The sequence below is a fragment of the Myotis lucifugus genome, unplaced genomic scaffold, assembly GCF_000147115.1.
Source record: "Myotis lucifugus unplaced genomic scaffold, Myoluc2.0 scaffold_4328, whole genome shotgun sequence".
NCBI lineage: Eukaryota > Metazoa > Chordata > Mammalia > Chiroptera > Vespertilionidae > Myotis > Myotis lucifugus.
The window spans coordinates 1-12,023 of record NW_005875376.1 but is presented as its reverse complement, the minus strand read 5'-3'; the positions used below and the strand labels follow the sequence as shown (position 1 = coordinate 12,023).

Here is a 12,023-nt window from a genome sequence, read left to right as displayed (position 1 = left end):
CAACAATGGGGCCTGGAACACCCCCGCCAATGTGGGCATTCTACAACACAGCGACCAATCACAAGCTGGTGGGAGTGTTCGGGGAAATCCAATTATGAGTGAAAGAGACAACTTATCTGGGACCATGTATAGGTTTCACCTCTTCATTTTTTTCTGTCATTATGAAGTGTTGGTGTTTTAAAAGGAAATCATTAAAGCCACCTCAGCAGGAGACTAAATCAGGTTTCTTCATTTCTCATTTCCGGCCTCACCTCCTCATGGTTCCTCTTGAGGCAGAGCAGTTCCTCCTTCAGGGACTCCACCTGGGCCTCCAGGTCGGCCTTGCACAGGGTCAGCTCGTCCAGGATCCTGCGCAGCCCATTCATGTCCGACTCCACCAGCTGCCGCAGGCCCAGCTCCGTCTCGTACCTGCACAAGGACAGGATCAGAACAGTAACTGGCAGACCTCCAAGACTCTCAGGGATGATCTCTGATAACCCCATTCCTCTTGTCTTTCCACTTTCTGCAATGAGTGAAACCAGGAGATAGAGGGTTCTGGAGGCTATCAAGACCCAATATGGATCCAAAAAGCAATGATTGATTTGAGCCCTCATCTCTTGGTGATTACTTAGCTGTGTTCCCCTCAATCCCTGTAGAATCCTTTGTGACCAATGGGTCAAACCATTGTTCAATAAAGCTATGGGAATCCCTTTTCTTCTGGAGATTTAACAAAAGAAGTGGACCCCAGTGCACATTCTGAAAGAACTTACTTGGTCCTGAAGTCGTCTGCGGCCAGCTTGGCGTTGTCAATCTGCACCACCAGCCGGGCGTTCTCAGACTTGGCGCACAGGATCTGGAGAATGAGAGGGCACTTAGTGAGGACAGTAAAGAGGAGAAGCTAGAGTCAAGATGACATAGAAGCAAGAAACACACTTCTCTACCACACATTGACAATCATGGCAAACTCCCCTTGCTTAGCAATGACAGCAAGGCCCCTCACCTTCTGCTGGAACTCCTCGATGGTCCGGAAGTAGGACTGGTAGCTGGGGCACATCAGGGGCTCCTGCTGCTGGCAGCGCTCCTGGATGCGGCTCTCCAGCTCTGCATTCTCCCGCTCCAGCTGCCGCACCTTCTCCAGGTAGCTGGCCAGGCGTTCATTCAGGAACTGCATGGTCTCCTTCTCGCTGCCATTGAAGGAGCCCTCGCAGAACCAGCCACAGTTGCCCACATTGGCGGGGATGTTCCAGGCCCCGGGCAGGGGGGTGCTGTGGCAGCTGGGGGCCACGCAGGGCCTGGAGGAGCAGCTGGAACGGAAGCTCAGGTTGGGCAGGTAGCAGTTGTAAGGCATGGTGCTGGGAGGGAGCAAGTCACCCAGCTGAAAACAGAGTCCCAGCTCTCCAAGGAGCGTGTAGGACTCCTTCTTCTAGGAGCATTTATACCCTCTCTACAGAGGGTGTGGACATAGTCTGTAAAGTCTTTTTTCTTCTTACATCTTCACCACTTTTCAAATGCCCTTCCCTTCAGTCTGTTATTTGCCTTCCTCATAAGAGTCTCTTGTCCCATAAAATTCTTGTCCCATAAAATTCTTTACTTGAGCTTCCTGCTAAGTCAGGACTCCTCTCAGTACACCCATGAAATCAGACTTTTGTGGTAGACCTTCAAAGAGGCCACACAGTCTAGCCCAAGTAACTGCCCTTGTTAACTGGGAGTTGGTCTATCCAGTGACATTCTTTTGCGTCACGTGATCCTGTAAAACCATAATCAGACCCACCTCATAGCCCACCCGGCATCTCTAGGGAGGGACTGGGCAATCCCAGTCCCTCAAGGAAGAAGTTGTATGAAGTGGCAGCAATGGGCACCCTTTCCATCTGCTTTAAGAGTCGAATCCTTCAGCACTGTGGCACCCCAAGCCTTGGAAACCCGGAGGTGGATAGGACTGGCTGAGAAGGTGGACAGCTGTTTGTGTAACACCTCTTGTATATCCCGTAAAGGCGTTGTAGAGAGATTTTAAAGGTAGAGGCTTTGATCATTAGTTGGGGGTCAGGGGAGTTTCTGGAGGAAGAGATCATTTTGAAAAAGAGTTGGGAAAAATGCAAGCTGAGAGAGCCATACAAATGCTTTTCAATGACCTGGGAAAAGCATCTGGAGACAGGTGAGAAGGAACAAGAAGGTGACGGTGGACTTTTCCACGGGTGTCCATAGCATTGGGACAGAGTAAGCCGGTAGCTGGGAAAGTCCAGAGACCGCCCAGAGGGGCTTCCACAAGCATGAAAACCTTTGAGGTTGATCTTAAAGCATCATGTGGATTGACTTCATATTTTGTCATATACCCATTTTGGCTTTAAGATAAAAAATCGTTCCAAAGTTTCCAGTTAAACTATCTAACTTTTTGCCCAGTTCGCTAAGTGAAATCGATACACCAGGGAGATGTACTGATCCTGTCCTGGGCTTCCCATCCCCAGCCTTTCTCGGTTCCACGTAACCTGGTTTAAGAACCAAAAGTTAGAAGGTACCAGGGACGGCTCTGTGGTCATGTCACTGAATCCAAGGACCTGTTCACAGGGAGAGAAAATGCTGAGATGCCGCATAAGCAGGGGACGTAGCAAAGCAAGCCTGGAGGATTGGGGTTGGTTTGAGGGATGAGGAAAGGCACCAGAAGGTCTGAAGGCAGGCATAGAAGGTCTGAGGAAGAGGTGGCCAAAGTTCTGAGTATATATATCAGTTGCATAATTATAGGCATCACCGGGCCCCCCTTGCATCTTGGGTAGCAGCACCCCAACCTCCACTGTGGCTTTGGCTGCCAGCCAGAGTGGCAGCTTTATTGACAACTTATTGGAGTCCTTCTTCCCATCCAGCTTTCATGCCAGTATTCTGACGGCTCTCTGCTTGAGTCTCAGATAAAAGGTCCTTCATCTGCCTTCTCCAAGGCCATTATCGCCACTTACTATAATGCCATTAAGATGCCCCACCGCACTACAAAGAAGCCCCAGGCATATAATAAAATCAAATTTTCTTTGTTTTCCTCCAGGGCAATTAAAGGAGAAGAAATAGATGGGTGCCGGGGCAGGCATCACCGACTCTCCAGAGCAAAGGCACAAGGCTGGGCAGCTCAGTCAGTAGGAAGCTCCCATCTCACTTCATCTGGGCTCGGGACGAATGGAAAGGCCTGTGAATCAGCCTCGTGAGCATTTGCTTGTAGAGAACAGCACGGAGCCTCCTGCTTCCCAACTTGTCAGCCTGCAAGGAGCTGTTTCCTCAATCCCGCCTTCCTCGCCACCCAGGGAGGGTTCCTCTGAGCACAGACTCAATGCCAGCAGCATCCTTTAAGCTCTTTGGCCTGATCTCCTGACTGGCCAGTGTAGCATTGTGAAGGCAGTAGTCAAAGGAGAATGTGCAGGTTGTAAATACGAAAAGATTGGAGGATTGGATTGACAAGTAATGGCACCGAATTTGTGCACAACGCAGAGACCAGAGAAATGGAGAGAGATGGAACAGGGAGAGGTGTGTTTAATAAGAGAGGTTAGAACGTGAAGAAGAGGGAAGAAGGAAACCTAGAAGGAATCCCCAGAATCACATGGGGCCACGCATATCAGACAAAGATGCCCCGTCTTCATAAGAGTGAACCTGGAGGATGCAACACTGGGAAGTAACCAAGACAACCTGCATTGGAGGATGGAAGAGTGGCCCACCTGCTGAGTGTCCTGTGAGATGTAAGTGGCGATGACTCGGGAAAGATCTATAGACACAAGACCACAGCTTCTGGGGCTTCTGAAAGAAGCAAGAAGCGGCAGTCTTCCAAGGCGTCCAGACCAGAGCATCACCTCCCTGATCCACACTGAGATGTGTCTGTGGCTGAGAAGGACACCATTGTCTGCATGGAGGCAGCGCAAGTCAAAAGGGGGACAAGGCTACCTGTTCCTGAACGAGTAAGGACCGTGCAGAGGAGCAAGGAGCAGAGGGAGTCAGACCTGCATGGGCTCCAGTTCACGGCTAATCAACAGCCATGCGGGGGATGCGGGAAGGAACAGGTTACCCGTGTTGCCTGGAGATTCCTTTATCCCTGCAGAAGGGGAAATGGCACAAGAATTCTGGATGGAGCAGCAGATGGGCTGACTGGTGAGTGACCATAATGCTGCTGTCCCTTGTAAATCTAGCCTCTCTCTTGCGGTGTTTCTAGAATATCGATAGGCTTGGGGGAATTTGTTGCTCGGATTCATAGGGGAAGTGGGACTCTGGTGCTGTGAGGTCTCCATGACCTCCCACAGGTGAGGATCAGACTTCACGTACTCTCTCACGTCCTAATTAAAATAGCTGCAAATCTTATTCATTCAGAAAGAAACTGAGCAGTCAATGGACTATCAGAGCCACTTTCTTCATTTAGTTCAATTTTATTCCAAATGCATTTATTGAGCAGCTCCTCGGTGCTGGGCATGGGACCACAGTGATACAGAAGACTCGTAGTTCCAGTAGAGGCTTATCTTTTCATGAGCAATTCAGGCTAATATGGGCCCCAAAATATTTGAGAAATAACAAAAAGGTAAGGAGGTGAGAAGTTTTAAAGGTGTGAGCTGGACATTTGGAGATAGGTCTGTGTTTAATGTAATTATAAGGCTGTATGTGCGACATTAAGGAAAGCAGGCATTTGTTGAATGTCTACATAGCACGTGGCATAGTCCCAGGGCTGGGGCTGGGAGGACAGGGGGATGGGAGGGAGATGGCAGGCCCCTGCCCTCTGTGAGCTCTCAGTCCTGTTGGGCAGACAGACAGGTCCACAACTAACTCTAATATGAGGTAATGTAATTGGGCCTTTCACCCCCGCCCCCCTCAAAAAAAAGTTTCTTCCTTCCCACTTCTTCCCACACCTATTCGTGCCCCAAACCCCAGTCAGGGCTTTTCAACCCAGTTCATAGTTCTCAGCCAGGGGCTGAGGGATGAGGCCATTTCAGATGATTTACCTGTGTTCTGAAGGTGTATTGGTGACCCCACTCTCTAGGTGGGGTCAGGTAGAATTCAAACAACTGATCTTGTTAGAACCCATATCTTTTTAAGAATCTTTGCTTCAACCAGGCCTGGTAATGTGTGTGTGTGTGTGTGTGTGTGTGTGTGTGTGTGTGTGTGTGTGTGTTTAAATATATTTTTATTGATTTCAGAGAGGAAGGAAGAAGGAGAGAGAGATAAAAACATCAGTGATGACAGATAATCATTGATTGGCTGCCTCATGCATGCCCTACCCTGGGGATGGACCCCACAACTTGGGCATATACCCTGACCAGGAATAGAACCATGACCTCCTGGTTCATAGGTCGCCACTCAACCACTGAGCCATGTTGGCCGGGCATAATTCATTATTTTGATATTTGGTTCTTGTTGTTTTGGAGACCACAAATGGTTCAGCCCTGCAGCATCCCCGTAGGCACTGAGATGAGTTGCAAAGCAGGTGAAGGAGGCAGGTATGAGGCAGAAGAAAGAAAAGGTGCTAAACCAAACAAGTGAACGAGGAAATAGAAAGGGGGATGCGATCAGTGGAGAGAAATGGAGGTGACACCTGCTAGTGAGCAGACACAGCTGTGCCATCCTCGGGACAGAGCCCTCCTGTGGCTGCAGATGTGTGGCGGAGGGTCGTGGAGCCCAGCGTGAATGGCTGGACACATGTGGAGGATGTCTGATAACCAGGGAGGAAGAAGGGAGAAAAAGGAGATTTGGGTACAAAAACCAGGGTAAAGGGGGAGCCTCTGCTGAGAGAGGCCAGTAGGTGGCCAGAGGCCAGGAGCTCAGTCTGAATGTGGCTGGGTGAGGCGGACAGTGCAGGGTAGGAGAAAGCACAGGAAGACTCTCCTTGGGGAGAACCCCAGGCCCTGCAATCCCTTTGCTGTGTAAATCCATCTCAGCCACCCCTCCCAGCGGGTGGGGTAGGTCTGAATGGGAAGTGTTGTCCAGATGTGCTTCCAGCAAAGCCCTTAGAGCAGTGGATCTCAACCTGTGGGTCGAGACCCCTTTGGGGGTGGAATGAAACTTTCACAGGGGTCGCCTAAATACATCCTGCATATCAGATATTTACATTATGATTCATAACAGTAGCAAAATTACAGTTATGAAGTAGCAACAAAAATAATTTTATGGTTGGGGATCCCCACAACATGAGGAACTGTATTAAAGGGTCGCGGCATTAGGAAGGTGGAGAAACACTGCCTTAGAGGTTCAGCGCAGGGAAAGGGCAATGGCCTGGGAATGAGAAGGCCTGGGCTTGAGTGAGACCAGCCGTGAGAACTTAGGGGGTCATTTCCCCTCCCTAACCCTGAACTTCTCCCACTGCAAATGGGCATGCGGACGCCTGTTCTGTCTCTCTCGGGGTTCGGCAAACTGAATAACACATATGAAAGTGCTTTGTCAATGGTAAAATGATGAACGTGTATATGGGAATCTGTTTTTCTTCTCCTCCTCTTCCTCAATAGACAGAGTGGGTTTAGTAATGGCTGGGGGTGGGGTGACCTTCCTTGGTGATTCCCAGACATTAAAATGACCAAGCTCCTCAAGCTATTTTGAGATGCTATAGGAGTTTCCTTCCTTGTATCACCTTTTGTGACATAAAGCCTCAGAAATGGTTCCTCTGGCATAAACAGTCTCTCATTTCCTTCAAGGAAACGCATTGGGGGTAGTTAAGGTTCTGCTGACACAATCTGAGACTTAGCCTCTGTAAAGCACAGAGGTTAAGAGCAGTTGCTGGGGGCAGACTGCCTGAATCTAAATTCTGGCTTCACTACCTAGTAGCTGTGTGATCTTGGGTGTGTTACTTAACCTCTCTGAGCCTCAGTTTCTCATCTTCAAAATAGGGATAGCAAAAGCATTGGCTTCATAGAATTGCTGTAAGGGTTAATTGAGTTTATATATGTATATATAAACTTATCTGTAATTTAGTGCCTGGCTTATAGTAAGAGCTCAATGAATGTGAGCTTTGAATACAATGTGATGATGATGATGAAAATGAATATTGTGGTGGTGGTGATGATAGTGATGATGATAATGATGGGCTGCTTGGTTTCCAGGGAAGCTCCTCACACCTCCCCAAGTATAATAGACCCGTCTACCCAGTAATTCTTCCCAGGAACCCAAACCACTTCACACACGCACACATACACAAACAATGTCTCATCAAAGCTACTCTTATAATTATAAATGACAGGGCATTGGATGTGAACTTAAGAAGTACGGGTCAATCACCCTGGGGCCCCATTGACTCATTTCATGTCACCAGAAGAATCCCTCAACCACTAAATGACTCACCTTCTCTCTCTCTCCCCTTAAATGGGAAGAATAATGCTTGCCTACTCTGTCATGTGCAGGAATAAGTGGGTTTATTTTGTTAGGCAGCTTTGAACTTGTTGGATGAAAGGAGCTATTTAAGTACAAAGGAGGAGGGGAAGGTGTTTGAGCCAGGTGCTAAAATAAGAATAATCAAAATTGCTCTTCCTTAGTGGGACCCACTCTTGGGTAGTGCCTCAGGGGTGTGTCACCTGTGCCCAAACACCTCCACCACGTGGGGTGGGAGAGGAGGGCGTGACAGCCTCTGACCCTTCCGAAGCTTCGTATGATCAGAGTCCTGGCGCCTCCCAAGCAAATCAGCCCTGTCTACACGGACAGTGGCCGACAGATAAGAAGAGTCTGGGCTTGAGAGCAGTTGAAGGCAGAGAGCTCCCGAGCTCTCTCCACCTCTGGAGCTTGAGACTGTAGTCACTCCTGCACCAAATGGACTGGATTCAACAACCATCAGCCGGACTTTGTAAATGTCCCAGCAAGTGACTTCGATTCAGAGGGATCACAGAGCAGAGAGGGCTCCACTTTAACACGTAAGATAAATACGACCTCGAAAGCGGAGTCATAGAATCTGGGGACTAGAAGACCCTCTGCAATCATCTTGTCCAGCCCCATCAACTACCTGAGTCCCCGCCTCAGCATCCCCACCAGGTGGCTGCAAAGGCCCTGCTTGCGTATCTCCTGTGATGGGGACCTCCCTGCCTCCTGCCTTTGGCCAGGTGCAATGCTGCTTTCTGGAGATGTGCTGTTCTCAGCCAAAATATGGAGCCTCCGGCCCATGTGTCTATTGCCTGCAAGTTTCAAGCCCAGCAGCTGCCAGAAGGACTTGCCAGGGGAGCCTGTTGAGAAGCGTGGGTGGGTCAGTTTGATGGATAGACCGATAGTCTGACAGGCTCAGCAATCACCAGGGTTAAATATGTCCAGAGTTTCGTCATGTGCAGGGGAAATGCTCTAGCGCAGCGGTCTGAGGGAGTCCTCCCCCATGGGACTGGCCAGGAGAGCAGGGTCTGGCCAGGCAGGGGCTCACTCCCCAAATAAAGCCCCTAACCCGGTGGTTCTCGAACGTGAGAGTGCATAGAATCATCCGGAAGTCTTGGTAAACCAGACTCCTGCTTCAGAAAGTCTCGGGTGGAGCTCAAGAATGTGGATTTTCCACAAGTTTCCAGTAGTGCTGGTGCTACCGGTTGGAGGACCACACTTAACCACCACCCTAAACCTTCTCATGTCGGATTGCTTTCCCCTTCAAAGCTCCCAGAGGATGGGCTTTGGTCTAGTTCAGTGGTCGGCAAACTGCGGCTCGCGAGCCACATGCGGCTCTTTGGCCCCTTGAGTGTGGCTCTTCCTAAGCCTTAGGAGGACCCTAACTAAGTTAATAACAATGTACCTACCTATATAGTTTAAGTTTAAAAAATTTGGCTCTCAAAAGAAATTTCAATCGTTGTACTGTTGATATTTGGCTCTGTTGACTAATGAGTTTGCCGACCACTGGTCTAGTTCAAAGGGACTGCAGGTCAAGCCTTCACTCAGCCACCAGCTGAGTATAATGACAGCTGCTCCCTGTTGCGGGTTTCTCTGGGACCCTGGTCACAGGTCTGTAACGCCCAGCACGGGGCCTTGCTGGTCAGGAGCATGAGATCACGAAGCTGACTTTATGCAGAGACCTGGCAGGACCTCTGGATGGAGCTTTTCCTCTGTGCAAGAGCCGTGATGCTGCAGCCAGATAAAGGGGTGGAGTGTTTTAGTGTCTGTGCCTTAAAAGCTCTGTGAATCCGGGTCTAAATAGGCTGGGGCAGGTCCAGAGACAGGCATCTCTCGTCCGTGCCGTTTTGCTGCAGTCCCAGTTCAACCCCAGTCATCACCGGCTTTGCCATCTCCCAGAGCCACAAGCCCTGCTTCTGCGGGAACGGCTGGTTCAAGGAGCTCCCAGCATTGCTCTCGGCATGGGATGGAGAAACTGAGACCAGCAGGCTCTGGCCTCCTTGTGCTGCAGAAGGTGCAGTTTATTAGTAAAATAAAATAAAAAAAGGTTACCTGCCACATCTCAGAGAAACCAGGAGGCAATGGAAGAGAGAAAAGGAAGCACAAGTCCAGGGCCTGGAGCTGAGCGGCAGGACTGGAATCCCCCAAGGAGAAGCGCCGCCCGCCTGGCTCCAGTCTCCGGGGTTGGCTGAGGCAATAAGGCTAGATGGAGCCGAAGGATCGTGTTCTGTTTTCTGGCACCTCGGGCTGAGGAATATGTCAGCGCTGAGGCGACGAGCAGGGCCCACGGGAGGCCTGAAGAGGCCTGGAAGGGCAGGGAGGGCAGGGGGTACAGGCTGCAGGGGCTGGACAGGGGGTGCTGGAGGCCGGGGTTGTGCATGGGTTGCAGGGAAGCCTGCAAAGAGAAAAACGCTGTTTGTAACATTGGCATCAGAAGTTCATGAAAGACAAAAGTATACCGGCACTCTGGAATCGGAGGAGCAAACGGGGTTTTAGACCTTGGGTAACAAGTTTGTCTTCAAAGATTGCATCTGCAGTGCCACCTCTAGGGCATTGCCAATAAGAGGTCTCTGCTTTTACACGTGACATTGACACAGACATCAGAGGACCTACTTGAAGTCCTCGCTCTCCAGAAGGTTCCGGTACGTGCGATCTCGCCTTCCAGCCGGGCCTTGACGTCCAGCAGCACCTGGTACTCCTGGTTCTGCCGCTCCAGGTCAGCCCGGATCTCGGCCAGCTGCTCCTCCACGGTGCTGATCAGGCACTGCATCTGGGCCAGCTCGGTGCCGAAGCGGGCCTCGGCCTCGCACAGGGAGTTCTGCAGACAGTCCTTCTGTGATGCCAAAGAAAATGAGAAGCAGGTTAAAAAGCATGGATTCCTGCCCGCAGGCTCTGCAGCCAGATGATGACACCCCCAGGAGGTTGCCAGAGGACAGTCCAGCCCCTGTTAGCAGTCTCCAGCTGGAGGAGTGGACAATGTGCTATGGCTCTTCATCGTAGACCTTGGGAGGGGTTTGCAGAACCTCCCTCATCTGGGTTAATGTGCATTCCCTCAGCATTCACATAATGAGAATGTCCAATGCTAAGGGGATGAGGTCAAGGTTCAGGCTGTGCCCTGGTCTCTATTTAAGGGAGGCATATACTGAACCTGGAACTGTTCCTGGGAGTGGGAGCCAAGCCCAGTCTTCCATGCACGCACAGGAGCTCACCAGGTGGTGCTGAGCCTGAAGCTCCACCTCCAGGGCATTCACTGTGCGCCTCAGCTCCAGGATCTCCGACTGGCAGCACTGCAGCTCCTCAGAGCAGGACATGGCCTGCAGGCTGATGCCTTCAGACTGAAGCACAGTAGGATAAACAACCAGGTCAGCTCACTAGCCCACATGGAAGCCAGGCTCCCCCGGCCCCCATGCCCCCTGCTCTGTAGCACCGCCTCACCTGAGCTTGGAACCACTGCTCCACATCATGCCGGTTGGTCTCCACCATGGTCTCATACTGGCACCGCATCTCCTCCAGCACCCTGCTCAGGTCCACGGTGGGCTCCGTGTCCAGCTCAATCAGGAGCCTGTCTCCCAGCTGGCACGTCAGAGTGTGGACTTCCTGTGGGCACAGAAGGAGGATGTCCTATTCACTGAGCTCCTACTACCTCCACCCAAAGCCTCAATGATCTCCCACTGCCCGTCATCCCAATGATTTTCCTTCACCCTCTGCGGATGAAGAACATGCTCCCACTGAATACCAGAGCTCCTCTTCATAGCTTCCGAGGCTTAACCATAAGGCAGGGCCTGCAGAGCTTCCATCCTGAGCCAGAGGAAGAGCCTCGTTTCTTCCTTCAACTGAGCCTGCATTCACCCCCCAGACGTCTACACGGATCACACACAAAGGACCCCACCTGTTCATGGTTCTTCTTGAGGCAGAGCAGCTCCTCCTTCAGGGATTCCACCTGGGCCTCCAGGTCGCACTTGGCAAGTGTGAGGTCATCCAGCGCCCTGCGCAGGCCGCAAATGTCGGCCTCCACCAGCTGGTAGAGTGAGTGCTCCATCTGGTACCTTTACCAAATCAGGTATAGGAGTTGAGGTTCAAGGGTAGAAGGGACCCCAGGACCCAACGTACACCCATAACGTCACTGGCTCCTCTCTGCAATCTCATTGTGAGTTGGCATTTGCTGTGTAGTGTGCTCATAGTCAGAAAGCAGTAGGGTGCTCCCCACTCATTCAACACTAAGCACCTAAGATGAACCCGCAAAGTGGCCGGTACTGAGGATACTGGGATGGACAGATGGCTGACGGCCAGAGGGGAGGCAGCAGAGTAATGAGGTAATTACGATGCAGTGTGATCACTGCAGAACCTCCTCTTCCATTTTCCCTGCTGAGATGGACCCTGGGATCTCTCTCAGATTAAAAGCCAACAGTGAGCATGGAAGAAGGAAATGGCCTTCTTTAGCTCTAGAGGAGTGAGGCTTCCATGTGCCCTGAAGAAAGACGACAAAACATAAGGCCCCTTCCTGCTCCCAGGCGGGACCTTCTCAGGTGGTATAAACCCTGTGACCTCCACATGCCGCCATGGCATCATGAATTACTAGAGCTCACACATTAGTCAGGCTGCAGTGTGGAATCATATCCTCACTGAGGCAGCAAAGTTCCTAGGAAATGGCCTCAGGGTAGGAAACCAGGGGCCAAGTTTCCAGTTCTACCTCTCAGTAGCCACGTGACTTCTGGCAAGTCACATCAGCACTCTGAGCCTCCGCGTCCTCATGA

The 12,023-nt window shown here is 51.0% G+C and overlaps 2 protein-coding genes across 2 annotated transcripts; both read right to left on the bottom strand.

Moving 5' to 3' along the window:
• Positions 1-251: 251 nt before the first annotated feature.
• LOC102440386 (keratin, type I cuticular Ha1-like) lies at positions 252-1,371 on the bottom strand (the record flags this gene model as incomplete). Its single annotated transcript, XM_006108918.1, has 3 exons — positions 980-1,371; positions 750-832; positions 252-408 (listed from the first exon to the last, which is right to left on the bottom strand). Coding segments are annotated over exons 1-3 (588 nt in total), but the record flags the coding sequence as incomplete, so codon positions are not given.
• An 8,157-nt stretch (positions 1,372-9,528) lies between these two features.
• Positions 9,529-11,315, bottom strand: LOC102440076 (keratin, type I cuticular Ha7-like; the record flags this gene model as incomplete). The annotated part of the gene is given in 6 exon segments (XM_014450852.1): positions 9,529-9,664; positions 9,883-9,919; positions 9,922-10,102; positions 10,479-10,604; positions 10,705-10,866; positions 11,159-11,315. Coding segments are annotated over 6 exon segments (799 nt in total), but the record flags the coding sequence as incomplete, so codon positions are not given.
• Between the last annotated feature and the right edge of the window lie 708 nt (positions 11,316-12,023).